At 43.2% G+C, this 23,400-nt stretch overlaps 1 protein-coding gene across 2 annotated transcripts in view; it reads left to right on the top strand.

Moving 5' to 3' along the window:
* LOC119404687 (transcription factor 25) overlaps nt 1-23,400 on the top strand; it is a 100,800-nt gene that overhangs the window by 37,129 nt on the left and 40,271 nt on the right. For both annotated transcript variants that reach the window (XM_037671321.2, XM_037671311.2), the window contains exons 7-8: nt 8,669-8,855; nt 17,406-17,637. In XM_037671321.2, the coding sequence (XP_037527249.1) occupies nt 8,669-8,855; nt 17,406-17,637 (419 nt within the window). The remainder of the gene's footprint in view (nt 1-8,668; nt 8,856-17,405; nt 17,638-23,400) is intronic.

Below are 23,400 nucleotides of genomic sequence, written 5' to 3'. Positions count from 1 at the left end.
GCTGCTTCGCTTACCCAACACGCTCGCAATGGCCCGTATCCAGTGCTCTCGCCTTTCTGCTTCTGTGGAAATTGGTAAAACTGAACGTTGTTATTCAGTCCTTTACGTCCGTGGGAATTCACAGCGCAACAGTAGCGTCGATTGCGACGTTTCTTCGTTGCCTGCGGGGCGGTCTTGTCTGCTGTTTTCGCCATCGTTCTGGCGAGTGATCCAGCAAGCACTTCATGGCGATTCGGTGGCGCTTCCGACTCGCGGAGAGAAATTCACAGCTCTCTTTCTGAGTGTTAAATGCGCAAAAACATGCAATATTAAGCTCAATCGTTGTTTTGTACTCGCTAGTTGCACCTGGTCCCACAGCAAACTGTGCGAGGGAGTCGGTCTTTGTACTACCCAATACTTCTCCAACAGGTGGCACCACATGTCTTCGAAACTCCAGAGTCTGACGTCTATATGGAACTGCACGTAGTGACTCTGAATTTGTTTCATGTATGATCAGTTTTAACATGCTTTTTCTTTACAAGCACTTTGCATTTGACATCATGTATAATATTACTTGTCCTGAATGTCAAAGAAAGAGTGCCACACCATATGGAAAAATTTGTTGTTTTTTGTATTTTTATAAAATATGGAAATTAAGTCTGTTTTATAGGTATTTTTATTTCAATAAGCTGAAGATAGAGAGTCTGATTTCATCTAATAGGATTAAAAATATTTACTGTCATGGGTAAAAAATAACTGTTAATTCATAGACAAACACAAGTACTTTTTTTTTCACCAGTGTGAAAGTATGTGCATTTCTGTATTTCTATTTTGATGTACTGGTTTCTGTATGACATAGTGTCTTTAAAGGGACACTAAAGAGAAACAATGAATTGGTTTAGATTGATAAGGTGTGCTCGGAGAACTCTTGTGTAGTTTATTTCACCACCAAAGGTTTATTATTAGAGGAGAAAGCCAAGTCACAAAGTTTCATTTTTAAATTTCGCGCCGAACTTTCTAATTCGTGATAAAAGAATTTCAAAGAGCATTTAACGTATTTTGGCGCCAATGGCTCGACAAAATTTCTACGAACTCGCTATGTCAAGTCTCTGGCCCCCTCAGAGGACAATGTACTTCGATTTAACCGATTAGGAACTACGTAGGCCCAAGCAGGCACTGTCAAAACTATGTGACGTCACTGCAAATGGTGTGGGAATTCCAAGGTGGCGTCGCCACCTGTATTTTCTTTTTGCGCGTTTTCTCTCTTATTAAGCGTCTTCTCGCAGAAAGCGTGGTGTTTTTGGTATCATGGAAGACTACTTTAATAATGCGAGAAGAGTCGTTTTGCTCTTTAGTGCCCCTTTAAGTTCAGTTTTTGTTAAAAGCTGAGCTCGCTTTTTTTTTTTTGTTCAAGTACTACTATTTATTTGGGTCAACACATTTTTCACATAGTGTTAGCTTGAATGAAAGAAGGGGGCTTTTAAGGGCTTGTTTTTCTTTGCTAGACACAACATTGATTACAACTGACGGGCAAGAAAGCCAAGGAAAGTATAGGGGAAGTTATTTGTAGTAATAATGATGTAAATGTGAAGAAAGTAAAATGGAGGAAAAGATAACTTGCTCCCGGCAGGAAGCGAACCTGCGACCTTTGAATAACGTGTCCGATGCTCTACCACTGAGCTACTGCGGCGGTCATCCTCCCGTCCACTTTATGGGGTATATACGTGCTCTTAAACGTAGGAGTGTTAGTCAGTGCCGTTAGTAGCCATGACAGTGAGTGTGGAACACTCTTTTCCTACCTGCTGACGTCACGTGATCGTTTTTTTTCGAGCTGGCAGCTGACCAATTTACATTTACATCATAATTCCTACAAATACCTTCCTCTATACTTTCCTTGGCTTTCTTGTCTCTTAGTTCTAATTATAATAGTGTTAGCAGGGCTGGGCAAAGATACTTTGAAATTGTATCGCGATACGATACAAGATACTCAGACAAGAAGTATTTGAGATACAGATACAAGATACTGCCAGAAGAATTGTATCCTGTACGATACTTGGCAATTGTATCTTAAGATACTTCGATACATTGGGAAATTTGTTTTCACAAGTCCATATAATGTAGCAGCAAACGCCTATGCACGAAAATGTCTCCTTGAAAATTTCTTAACTGTGACCCATTTCGTTTCATTTATTTATTTACATCATACTGTAGGCCATGTGGCACAAGCAGGAGGGGCAAGGTACAACATAAGAAACACACGTACAAGGCACAATTGAAAATCTCAAACGAACGAAGGCAAACAAACAAACGGCTCTAAAATGAAAACGTTGTTTGCGAAATAGTGAGAATGCAATTATGAATTTATTCAGGTGAGTCCAGATGATGAAAAGGTATCAGGTTCCGTCCCTCAGTAGTTTGAAAAAAATAAATAAGCAAAAAGAACATGAGTGAAATGTCTGTTAGTATCCCAAAATTTGCCCTTCTTCCACAAATTACATTAGTTTCCTTCCGAAATAAATTATCGGCGTTTGTTTTAGCTTCTTAACAGGACAGCTCTTTATACACTTCGCTGACAGTGTTTCTTGCTTGTAATTTTTGCAATTGATGGGAGTCGCTGCTCTGCTTGCCGGCCAGCTAACGGGTTGCCATCTAATCACAAGAACTTCAATAAGAAGCCTTCGCACAATGGCGCAAATACCGGTTTGGACTTTTGCCTTGTCCGTAAAAGACCGTTGGCGCAATACCGGATCACTGGACAGGTGCAGAGCAGCAAGAACGCTGGCAGCGAATTTTTTTTTCTTGACTCATTGTGTATACCACGGGTCTCAAGCACGCGGCCCGGCCCGCACATATGACCGTCTTCGTCCCATTTGTTTTTATTTTGTTAATAAGTATTTACATGAGCTACACTGACATGACTGGTCTCAATCATTCTTTTCGTGAGGACATGTGGTCACCATGTGTTGAAACATAACCATAGAACAAAAACTCCGTTCGATCCCGGCCGCGGCGGTCGCATTTCGATATAGGCGAAATGCTAGAGGCTCGTGTACTGTGCGATGTCAGTGCACGTTAAAGCACACCAGACGGTCCAAATTTCCGGAGCACTCCACTACTACGTCCCTCGTAATCATATAGTGGTTCTGGGACGTTAAACCCCAGATATTATTATTATTATTATTAACAAAAACTCGATATTTCAGAATCCGCGTCCCGATTTCAGTCATTCCGTAGAACGGTATCAATGTTTCTAGAATCCTGACTCCAAAGTCCTTTCAGAAATGATCTATATATGAGATATGGGAAAGGCTTCCTTTCAAATGGAAACGTTGCTGTCATCTTGTTCAAGCCACTCCCCCCCCCCTTCAACCGTCACTTTACTGCCCTGGCTCTTGCGGGACTGCATTTAGTGACTGCGACCCACTGGCTATACGGCGAGTTTGAGACCCCTGATATATACGTAAAGGATGTAAAACTGCAATGAATTTTCATATTGTACTTATCTGCTGGCGTAAAGGATTCTTTGTTGACACACTCACTAAAGTACAATCTTTTAACAATTTTCTTCAACGAGAAAACATGTGCAATCCAGAAAAGTCTCAGACGTATTGTTTAGTTGCACAAAGCGCCGCGGGATACCGCCGCTCTTCGCGCTATTGCCACTTATTCTGATTACGTGGCGATTAGTAATACTAAAAAATTCAGGAAGGCCTAAAACAGGAAAACAAATATAGGTAAAATAGAGAGGCGGTTCCGTATCAAACATTCACACTGAATCAGTACAGAAAGACGATACAGACGGTGCCCTTAATAGCTATGACAATTAAGCACGAAGTGTCGTCAACTCACCCGTTAAGGTGAGACAATAGAAGATTCAGTGCCTATAGAAAATTGCCTGAAACGGGTCGTTAGGACGCTCATCAGAAAAACAGAGCATTCGGTATAACAGCGTTTCTCGAACCCCCTTCCTAACATCTTTAAGATGGCTCCTAATAATTTCCTATTTTATAACGCAAACTCAATTTCACTATTTTACTAAGCGGTAAGCAGAATGTTTGGTACTGTATACTCAAGGCGCGCCCACATGATTATATATGTTTTCAAAATCGCCTTGGCAATATGTGAATGTGTAAGCAGTAGTAGAAATAATGCAGACAGTCAAAAGAATAAAGCAGAGATCTTATTTTGATAGCCCGTTACAAAAGATATACTGCAGTGACCAGACCGTAAAAAACAGTACAGAGACCTAGCTAATGTATGGGATGTAAAAGGACAGCTAATAAAGCACTTCTGCTAACATTCAAATTACGCTTTCGTAAATCCTTTAAATAAAGACAGCAGGAAGAAAAGATACGGTAGGCCAAGATATCTTCTGTCAGGTAAACACTCGCTCTATTATATTTAGCATCAGTATCAGTGGTGCTAAAGTTGTTATTATCTTATTTGCATGTAAGTTAATTCATTGCATGCATGTAAGTCAAACATACATCCCCGAGATCCTTCAAATCGCTGATATGTAAAAGCCACGAGACGCAAAGCAATCCCATCCTTGCAGGCGTCAGATTTCGTTACAAAGCAAGACGCAAGAGAATCTTCAATAAGGACACTATAGCTACACCAGAATTTGCGCGATAGACGCCGCACGCATTGGAGTACGCGGCGTAGGACAGTGGTTAAGAGCAAGTGTCATGGCATTGGCGCAAATAAAAAGAAAAAAGATTGAGAAAACAGAAGGTACGTGAGATGGGCGTAGACGTCCGCGCGCTTGTTTCTGTCGAGACTGCGCGAGCGCTGCCGCGTGACTCTTCTCCACGAATAAGGGACACGCAGACCTCACATTCTGTCCTCACTAGAGGGCACTGGCGGAAAGAAAATTTCATCACTGCCTTTAGTTTTATTCAGATGACATAGTGGCGCCAGTACTAGCTTGAGGAGCTGGGTTTGGCCAGCGATTATTGTTTCGCACAGTTGTGTTGCGATAGCGGTATCTTGTATCTTAAGATACACGATACATTACCGAATGTATCGGAAATACAGATACAAATACAGATACAGACACAGATACGTATCGCGATACAGATACAAGATACCCAAAGAGTATCTAAGATACATGTATCTTCGATACTGCCCAGCACTGATTGTTAGCTTGCATGTCAGCTATGTGAACATGCACGCACGCGCACACACACGCGCACACTCACTCACACTCACTCGCTCACTCACTCTCACTCACTCACTCACTCTCACTCACTCACTCACTCACTCACTCACTCACTCACTCACTCACTCACTCACTCACTCACTCACTCACTCACTCACTTTTATGCTTGTGCAGGCTGAAAAATGAAAATAAGTTGATTGTATCATCAGTTGATCAATCTGTACTTCTTATTTTGTTGTTTCAATCCATAATAAATGCTTATGGTAGTATTATTTCAAGAAGTTGGACTTTCTATGCCTTATATATATGCCAGGCACTTCTCTAAATCAAGATGCTGAGATTTAACTTGACTATAAGCTGGCAGAGATGTTCTCCATGGTGTAATAAGAATATGATTGTATGCTTGGAAACTATCACATAATATTATGCAAGTGCTTAACGTTCTGTGTAAACTTGAAGGCAAACTCCTTAGTTTTAATTTGTATACATGAAAAAAAAATGCATGTCTGCATTGAAGAACATTAAAAAACCGATCTACTCGCAGCTACATGTAGCCGGGAGAAAAGCTCTAGGTTGGCTTCACTTGTGCTGCAGTTGTCATTGCTGGTGATGAACTTGATGGCTGGAGCAACTGGAGTTTACTGCACTGAAAGTGTGTCCTGTGAGATGAGATTGCCTTCAGATGCAAATATGATAATAATTGTTGGGTTTTTACATCCCAAAACCACAATATGATTATAAGAGATGCCGTAGTGGAGGGCTCCGGAAATTTTGACCGCCTAGACTTTGTGTTGCATTCCAGGCCAAGGCTCACATTGGAACAAAGAAAACTGCTCACTTGCACAAAAGTTGTGCAGTGCTGTCCGAATGAACAATTGATAATTGTCTTGAGTGGAGATCTATCCACAGCAGTTTCCTGTTCATAAACTACACCATATTTCAGACCTGATGGGCGTTATTAATTTTGCATCATATCATTAACCCATCAACTCCCAGTTCCAAATTGTACTTTTCTTGTCCAAATTGCCACGTATGGGCTTTCTTTGTTGCAACCTATTGGCCGTGAGATCGAGTGGAGTCGCTGCCTGGCGGCTACTGGCTGAAGCGCGCCTAGTGTGGATTGCTCCCTGCGTCGTCTGCTAGTCACGTTGTGTTTGCATGTGCGCGTACGTCCTGCACGTTCTCAAAGGGCGGTTTGTTCTGTTACGTTAGCGCGAGTTTAACTGCTCATACGTATACCTAACACGGTGTACAGAAACAAATTCGCTTGCTCGGTTGCATGCGCATTGTATAATAAGATCAATGAGTGCGACTTTCTAGAGGGCTGGGTTGGTGTCGTACCCGTCGTTCGCCAGTGCTTGCTCGGTTGCATGCGCATTGTATAATAAGATCAATGAGTGCGACTTTCTAGAGGGCTGGGTTGGTGTCGTACCCGTCGTTCGCCAGTATGATTTCAGTGTTGGTGCCGCTTTCTTGTTCAAGCACATCCTAAAGTGCGCTTGGCAGTCCAAAACATGTGCAGCATTAGAGAGTGTGTGAGGGCACCGTTTTAGCGACAATTGGTAAACAAAGACAAGGCTCTAGGCCATGCACTTTCGCGTTGTTGTTAGGTGTATAACTGCGGCACTGTAGTTCATCGGCTATGCAATGAGCTTCAGTTCTGCTTAAGATGTCCTTCTATTGTATGCGGTTGTGGTCCCACTACAGCGAAATATTTCTATCAAGGGAAATCTGACACTCCGGTACTCAAACTGTCCCCTAAAAAAAAAACAAAAAAAACAACAAGACAATGGAATGACACGGCAGTGATAAAACGGAATTGCCGCGCGCAATTTTAACTTGGGGCGGAATTTATGCAGAACCACCCGTGTGCTTAGATTTAGATACGCTTTGAAGAACCCAAATGTTCAAAATTAATCCCGACGGCGTGCCTCACATTTCTGTCGTATAATTTCACGGAAAACCTAATCCATATTTTTACATGATCTTGACAGTTTGTGTGGAGTTGTTATAAATTGATGGAAGGCAGCGGACATTAGTTCGAAAAAAAAAAAAGAAAAGGCACTTATACCATAAAATAACGGGACCTTTGCTGCACCACTGTTGTGCACGTAATCAATCGATGAAAGCTCTGTGCTAAACTCTTACCTTTTTATTTTGTTGCTGGAGCAAGAACAAGAGCGTGTGCGTTAAACGTCTCCGTGGCGCTAAAGCGGTGTCAATCACGTAGCTTTCTTGAATAAACTTATCAACTGTCCTGCATTTCATGGAGAACTGAACAATAAATAAAATGCGTATGCGTATTCGCGCGAACAGTGCTATTGAACTCATTGCACAGGAATATGGGCTGGTATACACATGAACAACAAGTAAACACTTAAGTAGTTCAGTCGTGCTAGAGCAGTGCGTAGTACACATAACACTAGCTAAACACGTAAAGAGAAAACAACCAAAAACGTCATATAATGGGTAAGCGCAGAGTCTCATCCAGGGCGAGCATCCCTTTCATCGGCAGATTGCGCTTCTCCTGCTAGTAATAGTAACGTTGGATGATCTTTGTGCATCAGTTCAACAATGAAGAGCTTATATATTACCAGTAAGCTGCAATCAACGCATTTTATTCGCGGACAATCGGCTCAAACTGCTCACAACGACGCGCCGCTGCGTGCATTTGTATACGCGCCGCCAACGGCCTCTCCACACTAACGCGGCGACGGTGCTGCCGCGTATAGGTCGATCTCGCGGCCAATACCTGTCTGTCAACTTATTTCAAGTTTTGCGACATGGTTCTGGATGCACGTATTTTTACAGTTTTCGTTGTTTTTATTATTATGAGTCCTGGAAGTTATATTCAAATGCAGTTCAGATTGTATTTATTAATCATACAACTGTATATATGTAAAACCTCTTTGCAGAGAGAGAGAGAGAAATAACTTTTATTTTGGTTGCCGGCAGATTGGTTGGGGGGGGGGGGCAGGAGCCCTTGAGCTCTGGCGGCGTCCTCGGCCTGCTGGACAGTCATGATTTGGTCCTCAGGGGCCGTACTGAGCATTATGGTCTCCTACTACCTCCCATTCTGAATCTTTGGGCGCTGTCAGGGGCCAGCCCAAATATGATCTAGGTCCGCCCCTTCTCAACAAAATTTACATTTGGCCGAATATTGTTCTGAATTGTAGCGATTATACATCACCGGGCTTGGATACATATGGGCTTGGTGGAGGCGCCATGCCATCACCTGCTGCTTATAGCAACTTTTTTTTTTCTAATATTTTATATGTGCAAAGTAAATCTTACATGTAGTTGTATTCAAAACATTATGCTATGCAGACAACATTTGCAGCATAAGAGATATTGCAAAATTTAATGATTGCTTGTATTTCTTTTCATGAAATTTTTGAAGTTGTTCGATTTTGCTGTGGCATTCTTCAGTCTCATATTGTGTGTGCATTGTTCTTCTATGTGTACAGCACAAACAGCCTTGCATCAGTTGGCCAGAATTGCATTGATGTTCATTTTACTTGCTTTCAGAGCGAGCACTCTATTGCTTGGAGTCGTGCTTCCACACACTCTTCAATGTCACACAAGGGAACTGCCGTCTTGACTATCGCCGTAGTGAGAACAGATCATTTTTTCTGGCTCTCTTCAAGCATTTAAACTTTGTGGGGCAGCGTGGCTGCTCACGGACTGCACTTGAATTCTGCAAGCTGCTGTTGGGGTGAGAATTTCGAACCGAGCAGATTTAGTTTGTCATTATCATTATGTTTTAGTGGGAGTTTATTCTGTTCTGACAATCTATCTGTGAAAGTGTTGATAAGAGTTCAAGTTGCTCTCTGTGAGATAGTGATACTTAACGCAATGAACTGTGAGACCTGAGAACGTGGTTCTCTTGGAGGATGCTGTGTTTTTGCAACATGTCAAAAGATTCTGAATACTGAATTATACTGAATTGAAGTTCAAGAACACTGTTTGGAAGGAATAGAGCTTTAAAAGTTTCCATCCTCATATTCATCTGCTGACTGAAACATGCCAAGCACACAACACATCCCTGAAAAGCGGGGTGTGTTGAGTGTTTGGCATCTTTATATCACTTAAAATGGAAGATCAACAAATGTGCCAGTTGTACCAATCAAAAGAAAGATATCCATAATAAACATGCATACCTTGCAGCATCTAAATTTTCTCGTTTTTTTTTCTTTAATCAGAAGTTGATAAAAGGATTTTGTGCTTATGCCTTTAGAATGCAGAAGGCCTAGTTGGTTTACTTCTGTATTTTGATAGCCATTAGCATAAAAGTTTAGAACTTGAGTGAACTTTGAGAGATGTCCTGATCTCACGAAAGCATGCACCTTCATGCGTTGTTCTGTCATGCGATTCTGTCATGATTGCTGAACTGGCTGCCATTCTGGACAATGTAATACCCTTTGTCATACTGTAAGATTCTGAGCAAGCACCCCCTCCTATTTCACGGCTGATTTCAAATTTCTGCACTGCTTCGGGAAAGTGCTTCCCCTCTTGCTCCGTGACATGATTGTGCACTGTGTCTCGAGGCAACACTGGCCTGCTTGAATCCAATACAATAATACTTAGCAGCACGATCTATGAGCGCCTGCACCTGAAATTTTATTTGATGGCAAAATTTGTTTTTTTTCTTTCTTGCGTAATGACTGCATCCCTAACTGGTGCACGACGCCCATGACGATTTTCAGCATCTCGCAAGCAAAAGAATAGCCTTCAGTATCTGAATTTTCAATTCGAAGATGGTGCCTATGACTCATGTAGCTAGCAAAAGTAAGTCCTTCAAGATCTGTCTGTTGCCTAGAGCTGTTGCGCTGGCATGGGCTCATCATTGGAGGTACTTCCATGTCGTGCTTCCCGCAGTCTCATCGCACTACCTTTGTGTTTCTTCTGTTTGTGAGAGGTTATGTGCCGTGCCACAAACGAGAGCAAGAAGACTTTGAGGAAGTTCATGTGCAACCCCGTTTCTTTCTGGCGGGAAAACTTTGCCACCGTCATCTTCAATTTCGGCGCTATGCCGGGAAAGCACCCCCTCCACTTTGCTGATAATTTCGGCTTGCTGAGGTGGGGAGAATACATGCGCACTTGCTCTGAATTTTACAGTGATGTGATTCGTACTTTTTAATGTCTCATTCTTAAAAGACAGGGCGTGCTAAGACGGACATAGGAAAGAAGTCAAGACATCACAAATGGCGTTTGTGGTGCCCTGACTTCTTTCTTGTGTCCGTGTTTGCACACCCTGTCTTTTTAGAATGAATACTTACCAACTAGCTCAGCTCTCTGTTATTCTAAATTTTAACGTCTTGCTCTTTTCTCTCGTCTCCTAAAGAAAATAAGCTAATTATCTAAAGTTCATCTGCAACACTTCCTCCCTTTTTCTTTCCTTATTATTACTGTGTAAATGCCATGTATATCAAGCCTCTGTTTTGCGTTTTACAGGCTCTGAAAGCGTTGTGTATGCTTTTTAGGTGGATTTAAAATTTGCGCCAAATTTAACTGGCGCGATGTGGCTGCACCCAACGTTACTAGAACAAACTCAGTTTAAAAGCTCCGCCGGAGAGGCGGTCCGCGTGGCGGTCGTGAGAACTAGTGGCGCTGCAGTCACGTCTAGCTCCCGCGGCTGGCGCTTGTTGTGATCGGCGCCGCCGATGTACGAGCGCACGTGGGTTACAGCGACGTCTGCGTTTTGTTCGCTCGTCATTTTTGCGACTGTTCTTGACCAGGCTTAGCGTCTTGTACGAAGACACGTGCATGATGTACGAAGCGCAACGAGGGCGGACAGATTCACGATGCGGTATGCCGACTTGCTTTGCGCCGGGCTGCAAGAGCGGCTACCGCAACGACGACTCCGCTTCACGACACTTCTTCGGACCTCCAAAAGACCCTACGCCATTCAAGCTTTGCATCGCAAAGATAGGAAGGTTACTGCGAAATGCTAGGTCTGTGGCGTTCATTTTGAGAGTGACGACATTGTAAAGCATTATCGTCGTGTCGTTGCGGGACAAGAAGTTTTGATCCCACGTGGAAAGTGGGAACTCGCGCCCGGTGCCGTGCCGCGCTTGTTCCCAGCACTTCCACCCCACATTTCAAAGCCAAAATGTTCGGGGTTTGGGCGCAAATCCCCCCCAAACCGCACGGCGTCCCGCGAAAGCCCAGTGCCCAGTTTGGAGCAGCCGCCAGAAATAGAACAGCAAAACGAAAGGCAGGCGAATTACCTATATACGCTACCGAGACTGAGAGTTGCATCACACTGACATTCGATCAGTTGTCAGCTGTCGCTATGCCTTCAAAGCAGTGGATTTTCGAGAGATTTTGCGACGAGGTATCGAACAAGATGTGCGGAATATTTCATACTCGCCGGCTTGGGAACGGGCTGCTCAGCGCAAAAAATTTGACATGGTACACATAGAAAATATGAGGACCAGCGCTGGTCCTCGTCTTTTCTATGTGTACCGTGTCAAATTTTTTTGCGCTGAACAGTTTAATAATGGAATACCAACTAGCCCAATCCCACACTTTGCTTCGGGAACGGAGACTTACTTGTGCAAAAGATAATCGTAGTTGACGAGCAGTTTAACTGCGTAGTGAACGGCTACAGCATGAAACGCAAACGGCTGTCGTACAGTGTAAGAAGTGCTGCGGGCATGGAACATCTGCTCGGTGAAATTGAAAAACTGAAGTTGAATACTGACGACTCTTCTAGCGACAGAGTACGCGCGAATAACTGCTCGGTGCTCACATCACGGCCGATCTGTTCGAATTGTTTAAGGCACCGTATAAGGATGCGACGTAGAAAGATGAGACACCTAAAATACAACTATCCGCTGAAAAAATTGCTCAGAGACGACATATATTCGATGTAATCGCACACTGAGATTTCATTTACAGAGTTCTCGTAAAATTTTCCGACTTTGGGTCAGTATCCCTCTAACCGTCGCGAAAACGTGTCTTGTAAACATTGCGAAGCATTGGTGATGTTTTTCGAGACAGTTTTTTTTCAATAAGTTGTAGACAACATGAGTACATTTTTTCTAGAACGTTTTTGTATCTCGAGTAAGTATGCTTCTTTGTACACTATAAAGGCTTTTACAAACGTGTCGGGCTGTTCTTGGTCTAGATAAGACGGCCGCGGCTAAAATTGTAGTGGTAGTTATAAAAATTACGCTGAAAACCTTCATTCGCTTAGAAACTCCTATGCTTGGAAGTTAAGCGCAATGTAGACAGCTCAAATATAGTCACAGGGTCGTGACGTCGACGAAGGCAGCAGTCAGCAGGTCCGAGATGCAACTTTATTTGGCCGAACTAGTGGCCGGGAAACTGAATGTCAAACTACAGCAATACACTGATAGCGGCGAACAGAGCGCCGACCGTTGATCAACTGACAAGCGGTCTAGTGCGTCGGCTTTTATACAGGCGCTATCGAACTTTCCAGCGATATCCCTGGTGGCGGCGTTATCTCTCGACAAAGCTGGAACATGCGCGCAATCTTACCAAAACGATCTACTACAATCGCGAAGCTTCTCGAACACTGCTTCGCGGACAGCGTCGAGCTTTGATAACCGTCCTTGGCGGACAGCGTCGAGCTTTGATAACCGTCCTTGCTGGTCAAACCCGAATACATCCAAATAAAACAAGAAGTGGGCGCGGCAATATAGACCGAACATCGATTCTTAGCCAATCAATGAAGAACACACGCGGGCCAATGCATACAGACGACCTTATGCATATCCACCTAAGTATCCACCTAACTAGAACAATAAGAATGTTGCCGCACAATTGCCGCGAGCAACTGCGCGGCGGACCGCAGCGTTATGCCGTGGCAGCAGACGACGCGCCGATAGTGGCGCAAGACGGAACTGCAGCGCCGCTAGTTCTCGCGACCGCCGTTCGGACCACCCTCCTCCGCTGGCGGAGATACGGAGCTTTGAAACTGAGTTTGTTCTAGTAACGTTGGCTGCACCTGGTGCCACCTATTCGGCGATCCTACGCTCTACCGCCAACCTTCCTATGACTGTATTCATGCGTGCAGGGTTTCCCGTATCGAATTGAGAACACATGTGCTGACTGAGCTTGAACAAGCTTGGGTTTTTTGTTTGCTTTTCGGGGGACTGTTGTGGCTTTTTTTGTTGCCCTTTTTGAGCTTTCATTCCATCGTCGAGCATGTTCCAAGCGACCATGAAGTGGAATGTGAGGCAAATGCAAGGGTGCGGCCCAAACACAAAGTAATGTTTCTTTGGCGTTGCGACAGCGTTTCAGCTACCAGTATTGGCTTCAAACAGGGTGTCGAGATACCCTGGATGCTCACAAAATTATCCCCTCTCCTAGCTAATCATCCTAGTCAGCGCTCACAGGAATCTGCTGCGGTTGCAAGGGGACAACGGCAGCTTCTGCAGCAGAGGCTAGCCATGAAGTATGAGCACTATCATTCGTGGGCTTTTGCTGCATGTTGGCGATCAGCCACACTACAAAGAGGCAAGTTCACTTATGACAATTGAACATCGTGTACACGTGAATAGTGAGCGCCGTTTAGAAACGTCACAGGGAAGCAGAAACTGGTTCTTCAAGGCGTTAATTGCGCATGCACAAATGGCGCATGCATAGATCGGGACAAGCTTTGATTCTAGAAGGAAAACAATTTTAGAAGTTGAGTGGTCACTGCCAAATGTCAGCACAGCATGTGCTTTTCAAAGCGTAGCAACTCGTGCCGATGATGGGTCATTCCACGTCAACTGTCCTGGACTTTGTGCTCAACCACCTTTGATGCAATTTTTATACATTATACTTCATTGTGTTACTGTGACAAGCATTATCTTCGCTTGTGTTTGCAGAAAACATTTTTTTTTCGTGCTGTGGCTGCTTTTTAAAATCTTAAGAGTAGCAATACCTGGTCTACCAAGCATCTTGCAACAAAAAAAGATATTTCACTTTTCGTGCGATTGAAAGGCATTAGCTTTTTTATACAACAATTTTGAATGAATTTGTTTTGTGCAATTACAAAACAGGGAGAAACATACAAATCTCTTGGATCTTTACATTTTCTTTGAAATGTAATGTTCTCAAAGTAGCCATTCCACCTATGTGCCCAGCTTGTCTAAATGGCAAAGCAGCAGCTAAATATGTTTGAGATACAAAAAAATGCATGCTGTGTCCAATTAAAAGATGCTGATTTTGATAAAAGTTGCCGTTTGTGGCATATTCAGTTGTGAATTGCTGTGAGGCAGTTCTGTATAAAAATATTAAATCTAATACATTGCACAATACCATTTAATGGCATTTATTTCAGGAAGTTTAGACAGATCACTTCTGATTGCAGTATAGGAAATAATTTTGCAAATTAAACATAGGCGCTCTACTTCGGCGTAGCTGTGCCCGCTCTTCGTTACAGTTTACACTCGGGCTTTCGGGTAAGCCCGAGTTCGTGCAGTGCTCTATCTCGAAGTGAAAGAAGATGCGAGAAAGTAGAGCTGTGCGCGGGTCGTATTTTCGAGCCCGAGCCCGGCCCGGGCCCGCTGACTTTGTCGAAGGCCCGCCCGAGCCCGACGGCAAAGGGCTGCGAGCCCGCCCGGCCCGGCCCGACGTACGAAAACACAATCCCGGGCCCGGCCCGGCCCGGCCCGGCTTTTTGAAGGTTCGCTGCGAAAACAAAACATCGTTTTCCAGTAATTTGGCATTTTATTGAGCATATGGAATATGATCAAACGACACATGATGAACAGTCTCTATAATGGAGACTGTTCGCGGCACTTTTGCTATACAAGTAGACGGCCTCATGCCAGCAACAATGAAGTTCGCTCGCCAAAGCCGTCACGTGTATGGGGTATGCCAATGCAAGCGTCAGCTTGCACGAAGGCGATCTACGTCGGGTCGCTCGTCGCTGTCGTGTGCATTTTCACTCATATGGGATTTGGTCTTAAATCTAACGCGGAACAGTCGCGTGGCGCCGTCACTAGCTCAGCTGGTGTTACTTCTCTGTTTGTCGGAGTGCAACAGAGGCAGTGCTTTACCTGCTCCCCTTTTGTTTAAAGTGGCGAATGGAAAGGAAAAGCGGTGAAGGGTGGTCGCGGAAAAGGCGCTGTATGCGTGCTGGAAAACAATTCCCGCTCATTCTCTATGTTTCGGGCTTGAGTCGGGCTTTGCGCTGGGCCCGAGCCCGGCCCGGGCCCGAGGTGAAAGTACGTCGGCCCGCCCGAGCCCGGCCTGCGGGCCGGGTCGGGCTCGGGCTTTCGGGCTACCCGGAGCCCGTGCACACCTCTACGAGAAAGATGTGATGCGTGCATTATCCGATTGTCCAGGAAGCCTCTCACTAAGCAGCAAATGACTGAGGAGACAGGTCATTACCCATTGTTCAGATTAGGGGCACGGTGGGCCGAAAGGGAGAATTTGGAGGGTCGTCCAACGATATGGGGATGACAAAGCGTTCATTGCATTTTGAGGTGTTCCCGGGCAAGTCTCAAGCAGCGCAACTTTCCGTACGCAGAATGAATAATACTTTTGTGTCCTGGTAAGATTTAGACTCCTAGAGTGGACTCTGACTTCCCTCCTTTTGTTAGTGTGTAAGTGCTGCCATCTATGGACGTAAAAATTTCAAATCTGAGTTGCTTAATGTCACTTGATGAAAATGACATTATATTTGTCATGTGACAGGGATATGACACCTGCCACACGAGAAGTGGTGTACTGTAATGTATTTCTACTGCTTTGTGTGTAACAAAATGTTGCATGCTTTATGACATGTGGCATATTTGCAGATGCCTCATTTACTAAATGGTACACAAGTGCTAGCATGTTCATGGCTGAAAGTGACACCAAGGTGCCACAGTTACCAGCCACTTCTTTTAGGTGTTGCTGGTACAATGACATTTCTGAGTACCTTTCTTGCTGTCTGTAGTTGGAATGAGTTGGCTGTGAGGTACAAAACAAGGAACCTGCAACAGGAGTTCTACCATTTTAAGTGCTCATATGACTGCAGTTATCTTTAATTAAATCTCTAAGCAAACAGAGGACCCCAGTGGGGAGTGCAAGAAACTCTTTCATTCAGCATGGTGCAGGATGATTGACCAACATACAGGGAAAACCAAAGCAGTATATATATATATATATATGTGCAGAAACAGTAATACTACAGTGGAACCTCGATTATACGTCCCCCGGTTATGTGACGACCCGCAATTCACAATGAATTGTTTTAGTTCGGGCAAAACGCTCATAGAAATAACGCACTAAAAACATTGCTGAATATCGTGGGTACAGTGCAACATCAGAAGGAAAAGAAAACGACACACAGGAAAGAGCGCTGACTTTCAACTAGACTTTATTGAAGGTGCTCCGGCCGCTTTTATACATGGTGCAGCTACCGTGCGCATGCTCTATAACACGTGTGATTCTATGTATGGATCAGTGCATTAGTACACCTTCTCTTCACTTATCCGATATAGAATATTCTTTTCTTAGTTAGCGTAATCATACATAGAATCACACGTGTTATAGAGCATGCGCACGGTACCTGCACCATGTATAAAAGCGGCCGGAGCACCTTCAATAAAGTCTAGTTGAAAGTCAGCGCTCTTTCCTGTGTGTCGTTTTCTTTTCCTTCTGATGTTGCGCTGTACCCACGATATTCAGCATGAACCAACTCGCCCAAATCAAGCTCTTGTTGTTAAAAACATTGATTATATGATGAAATTTTATGCCAACCCAGCCTTGTACGCCGCCTCTCTGGTACTGCAAGAGAAAAAAAGTGCCGTATTTCCTTGAATCCAATGCACACCCAATTTTTGCGGGTTTCGCCAGCTTTCAGGACATGGTTGTGATGTGGTTGGTAAATATGGTGTGAGGAGACAGATACGGACCTAATTGATTTGTGATACCATGTGACCAACATGTATGAGGACGCATGCTTTTCAAGTGCAAAGCTGATCTGTGTGCAGCAGTACTTCTGAACAGGTTGCATTAAAAGATATAATCCAATTAGTTGCGTGCTTAGAAAACTTGAATTCAATACTGTGATTATGAAGTTGGCAGCTGCCTGTTATAGAAAAAATAAATAAATAGATAAATAGATAAAATGTGAGAAGGCTTACCACCTGAGTCACTAATTTCGTATTTATTAGGGCTTTTTGTTGGAGCTCTCAAATGGGAGTGTGCACATTTGTTTTTCCCCATCATTTTATTGGTACTTCAATATGTAGTCTTCTTTGTGTCAGCCAGCTACAATCTGGCCTTTTCAGCAAATTCATTTTTATTGTTGTAGGCTTGACCCAGACAATGACCCGTTATGTGTGACACTGCTCCTGGACTACTATGCTATCCGTGCGGAGCAGTACCAGTACCTGGTGCGACTGTACCGGGAGTGGGATGCTGAACGGAATCTCTGCCAACTGCCGAATTTTGCCTTCTCTGTGCCCCTTGCCCTCTTCCACATGGCACAGGCTGGTGCCAGTGAAGACAGTGTGTCATCTGCTGAGCTAGAAGCAGACAAAATGGTGTGTCTACCATATTATCTCTGCGTAGAACCTTCTGTCATGTCATCATGTAAGACAAAAAGCAGATCTTATGGCCTACCTGGTGCTTTTCTGCTGCCTGCTAAAAGCCTGTAATTGTTGTAATTCACTGCACTTATTCATAGTTCCTTATAATTTTTATTTATGCTGTGGTTTCTCAGTCTTGATGCTAAAACAGATTAGGTGGTCAGGAAACGCCTATAGTGTAATCCGTGCTACACTAGCACAAGAAATGGCATTAAATGAATAATGCATTAAATCAAAATTTCCCTTATCCAGTGCCACGTAGATAAGCTTGACGATGCTCTGACGGTCATTAAATAGTGTATTCCCTACAACTTTCACCAGTGAAATGGGTACTCTCAACATTTTTGTGTGCACAGTGTAGTATGCTTAACCCCTGGAGGTGCAGTACCCACATATGTGGACGGAACTTGTTTTTGCCAGTTCCTTGGACTAGTGGCCAAGAAAGAGAAGGATACATTGCAGATAGGATGAATTGAACCTTCTGCACAGTCAGTGCATGTGCTGTGTGTGACTGTAGCCGGTCGCTTTGGTGAAGGCGCTACGATGTTAGATGGGTTGCTCGCCGTGCCGGGTTCTAGGACAAACATCAAAAATATTATTTTTCTTTGCTTGAAATCAATGCGGAACCAAAAACAAATTGTGCATACATATTTGAGCCTGTGATTTGAGTCTTATGTAAAAATGGAACATGACTGACTGCAGAATTAGATATTTAATTACATGATAATTATGAATAATTACTGAAACTCAAAAAATCCAATATATTACTTCATTTTCTTTTTTTGGATGTAGTATCGAGTGCCTTGGAATTTTGTTGTGAGAATTTGACAGACTTGCAGACAGTCCGTCATAATTCGCGCACAAGGGTTGTTAAGTAGTACTAAGTTTGTGGAGTGCACATCAGTGGAGACAAGAAGGAACACAAAAATGACATTGACTGCTGCTGGCTTCCAACTATTTCACACAAACATGTTATCAGCAAACTAAAAGTATCGAAAGTGACAAATCAGAAATTTGCATTTCTTTATCTGCGATATTCATGCTGGGAGCATTCATGCAGATATCACTAATTCCTTGTGTGTGCTGCCTCTATTATCCTCTTTTCTGTTTTTGTTTTTGCATGCTTAAAAAATGTGGTCTGACTATGTGTGGAGTGCATCCACATCTGTTGCCCTGATTTGTGAAATGTCCTCTGGGTTTGTTTTTGCTTTTAGGTAATGATTACATGCTTTATCTAAAACTGGTAATATTTTACCTGGTAAGATTTATTCACATCTATACAGAGGTAGCTACAAAGGCAGAGACTCAAATTTTTATTAGACAAAAAAAAAATGCTGAATTGAAGTAGTGCAGTTTATCTTCACAGCGTAAATGGTTATAGTTAAACTGTTGTTGAATTTCATTAACTTCAAAGGCACTTGTACATAAGTACTTACTTTAAAGAAACACTAGAGTGGTATCAGTTTACTTGTTTAATACGAAAAAATGCCACTCTTATCATGAGAGAGACTCATTTTGGTAGCTCAGTGGTTGTGGAGTTGTGCTTCTGATCTCGAGGCTCAGCACCTCTTACGGTTGCTACACTCTGACGAGGATTGAACGCAAAAACACTTGGGTGCAATGTACTATCGCGCTCAGTATGAGCTACATCACACGAGCGCTCTGTAAGGTTGTACAGTGGTGCCAATCATGGCATATTTTTGAGTTATCGGAAGAGAGTTTGGCTGCTCATCCAAGCGCGCATCGCCCCCACTTGCTTGCGTTCATCCTCGAAGTTATCATTTTCGGAGCTGGTATCACCGCAGGGCTAAATGAGGGCGAGGGAGAAAGCAAGTGGAGGCGATGCGCGCTCGCAGGGACAGCCAAACTCTCTCCCGATAACTCGAACATTCGGGGCTAGTAGCATTGTAAAATAATAATAATAACAATAACATATGCTATGATCGGCGCCACTGTACAAACCTGCAGAGCGCTTGGCCACGCGCTCGCGTGATGCAGCTCATACTGAGTGCGGTAGTACAGGGTCAACCACATTTAATGTGAACACCTCATTAGTATCCAGGCCTGCAAAACTAGAATGTTGATTCTACTTCACAAGGGAAATGTTCCTTATATGACGAATTGCGGTGTTGACAAACACGATAATAATTTTTTAAATTATCTATTAAACATCAGCTCCTATAAGGGCTTGAATAGTAATATAGGGTTCACTTCAAATGTGGACGACCCTGTACATTACAGTAAAAGGACCCCAGGTGTAAAGGTGGCAAAGCAGAAAATCAACATAAAAATGACATCTGGGTGCCTAAACTATGTAGAAATGGAATATGCACCCAATTTTTTAGCAAGAAAAGTGTAGCATGCTCAAACTTTAGCGGTAAAAAAAAAATAATAAACTGGTGAAGTTTACTCTGACAGATTTAAACTTTGTTAAACTACACTCATCAGCTGGACTCCATTGCTATGGGAAAGCGTTAAACGTTAAACAGGGAATCTCGCTAGAGCGAACATTTTGACAAGAGGACTTGTCCTTGTCTTCGGCCCTGACAAAGACAAGTCCTCTTGTCAAAATATTGGATCCGGCAACATTTCGGTGTGCGTCACAAGCTCCCTGCGTCGTGGCTCGCGGCAACAGGTGCAGCAAAATGTGACAGCAGTGTTATTATAATAAGTTTATGCATCAGCCGCTTGTGCCAGCATATGCATGGAGCTGTGAAACTGAGTTGGTTCTAGAAATTTTGCGCTGAGGTAGGTTATTGCAAAGGTGGCTTGGTTTTCATTTTGTAACGGATTGCATTTCCCAAGCAATTCTCAGGCAAATTTTCTTGGAAAAAGTTTGTGTTAGTATCAGATAAACACTTTAATAATTCATTGTGAGCTACTATTTGCACGTTAACATCTTCCTAGAGCAGGTCGAAAATAAGCAGTTTTGACAGAAGATGACATGCATTATATGCATTTGCTGTACACTAAGAGCCACCACGTTGGAGGCTGCGACTAGTGGAACCACCACTCTAGTCATCATTGGAGTTGGGCGCATGTAGGATTACTGGACCAGTTTGAATTATCCACCAAAGGCTAACTTCAACATTAAAACAGTGAAAGTTTGGTGCCATAGGAATGTATGGGTGCTTGCTGGGACCTTCAGTCAAAATCGAGTTAACTGAAGTTATATCAACACAAGTGTACTGTGCCATTTGCACAAACTTCTGCTGCATATTTTCAGTCGGATTGCTGTATCATAGTTACAGGCAGATATTTCCGCACAACAGAACTGAACCCATAGCGGTGCTGAATGAGTGCACAGAAGAGGCTGGATAACCATTGGGGTCTGAAAAATCACTTTGTTATTCAACGAGCCATTTCAAGTGAAAAAAGAGCAACTGTAACAACATGGATACATAGAAAAATCAAACTTATAATGGAGTTTAAGGCCTAGATCCCGGATACGACTTAACTACTCGACTTTATTGCTTCACCTGCAAGACGATGCAGTCAACCTCTGATTTTTCGGACTCCCTTGAGACCGTGAAATGTCACGCTTTTTTATTTACTTTGCCCAAGTGGTCCAATTACCACAGCCACGTCTGAAATAGCTCTTGTGAATGTGTTCACTACCTGCTGGGAACCAGCAAAGGGTGCAAAAATTACAGCTCTCTTGCATGGTTCGTTTTGAAATGATGACATGGAACACAAAGGCTGTGGCGGAAGGGCAACAATTCGTCCGGCTTTCTCCAATGCGTATGTGTGTGTAAATGATGTGCTACTCCACGAAAATCTCCGCCGCTTCATTAAAACACATTTGCTGCTACGCAGAGCCAATCGTTCCTAGTTGTGTGCAGCACATCACCTACTAAGCTGACGCCATCACTGCCAGAGCGCTTGCTGTACCCTACGCATGCGTTCGCCATGAGAACGTTTGTCGTTCCCACTCCGTTTTTGACTACACATATACACTGCAATGATGAGCAGCTTTCGTTCCTGGAAGCGGTGCGTCTGCACGAGGCCGCATGCACTACCGAGCAGTTCGCTGAAAGTGCTTATCATAATAGGGTTGTCAGCAATTAAGTTGTGCTGGCATGTTTGCCTCCTGCCGCCATCACGCCTTCGTGCATTTCCAGTATATGAATACATTTGCGCCGTGAGAGTGGCCCCTTCAGATTCTTAGTATCCTTCACCCTATAATGCCTCAGCATTGCGACAAAGCTGACTTTTGGAATTTGCAACAGTCTCAAATGGATGGACTCATGAAAGCGCTGGTTCGAGCCTGCGAGCTGATTGATGTGCCAGCTGTGGTAGCTTCAGTTAATTCCGTTGCAATTTGACCGGAAAGTCGGAAAAATCAGACACCGAAGAGCTTCAGCATATGAAATTTCGGGCGTTCTCATACATTGCGAAAGCGTTCTTTTCTAGCATGTCCAAAAAATTGGCACTTGACTGTATTCAAATGCTGTAGTGTCAATTCTACCTTTTATGCAAACTATAGCTACAGACGGATTCTTTTTTACCAGCAAGGTGCCACAAAAAGATGTCTGAATAATAGAGCAGTATCACAGTACACCTGCATAATTTTGTGTAGTTGGTAGCAGTGCTGCAAATAACAAGAAGCATCTCCTCAAAATTGGTTGGCTACTTAAATCGAAGTCTTGCTGCAGCAGTGCACTCACCTAAAACACTTTTATTTGTGGTGGAAGTGCCTCTTAATCTGGTTGGTATTGCTTGGAATTTGTGCTTTTCTTCAGTGAGTGCTGCATAGCTTCTTTCTACTTTGGGATTGGTGAGCATGAGCACTGTGGTATCCCTTAACAAATTGTGACATCCTTTTTCTAGCCTGTTGAGGTTGCTTACAGGATGCTTGCTCTGTTGACAACATTCGTTCACGAACGATTGTTATTCACTTCCAAAATAAGTGAGAAGGCGTTGCGTTTAGTACAACTGCCTCTACAGCTACTCGGGTTTGTCATTTGCCACGCAGTGACCTCAAAAACACCAACTCTGGCACTAAGACAATGCACACGCAGCATAGAATATTGGACTATGCTGTAGAGTGCACGTATTATGTTCTCTTTTGATATGTCACAATACTGTATTGTTCTCCTTTCATACGTTCATCACCAGACTGTATTGTTTTTGTATGTGACTGCCAAGCATGGCAATTATGAAAAGGCATTTTTACTTCTACATGTAGCAAAGAAGACAATAAATATACTATGCTTTAAAGGGAAAGAACATCAGTTGAGTAGCCTCATTGATGGAAAGATAGTGTATCGCAATGTCCGAAATTAGCACTTTTCCTTATCAAATGAGCATTTATACTATTCGTAATTCTTCACAAAAAACTGCGAAAAATAACATCAACCAAGTAGATGCTACTTGGCCTTCTATCAGTGTGGGGATCCTGGATCTTTACTTAATATTAAAATACAATACATTATTTTATTATATATTTTTTAGCTCAAAAATTGTGGCTACATTTCTTATTGTTGTGTGTAGAAGAGTGGCAGTGCCTTTGGGTGATGTTCCTTAACATAACAACCCTCATGTGCAGTTCTCATTGTGGTGGCAATGCGCACAGCTGTTATCCATTGAAACATCGCAGTTAGGTGCTTGTTGATAGGAATTTAGGTTTTAATTTTCCACTAGAGCTTTAACTTCCAATTCGAAACGGCTGAGGTAAAATGATGACATGTTTCCTAATGTGAACACACTGGTTTTGTC

The sequence above is a fragment of the Rhipicephalus sanguineus genome, chromosome 1 (genome assembly GCF_013339695.2).
Source record: "Rhipicephalus sanguineus isolate Rsan-2018 chromosome 1, BIME_Rsan_1.4, whole genome shotgun sequence".
In the NCBI taxonomy this organism is placed as follows: domain Eukaryota; kingdom Metazoa; phylum Arthropoda; class Arachnida; order Ixodida; family Ixodidae; genus Rhipicephalus; species Rhipicephalus sanguineus.
This window is presented reverse-complemented; position numbering and strand designations above follow the sequence as displayed.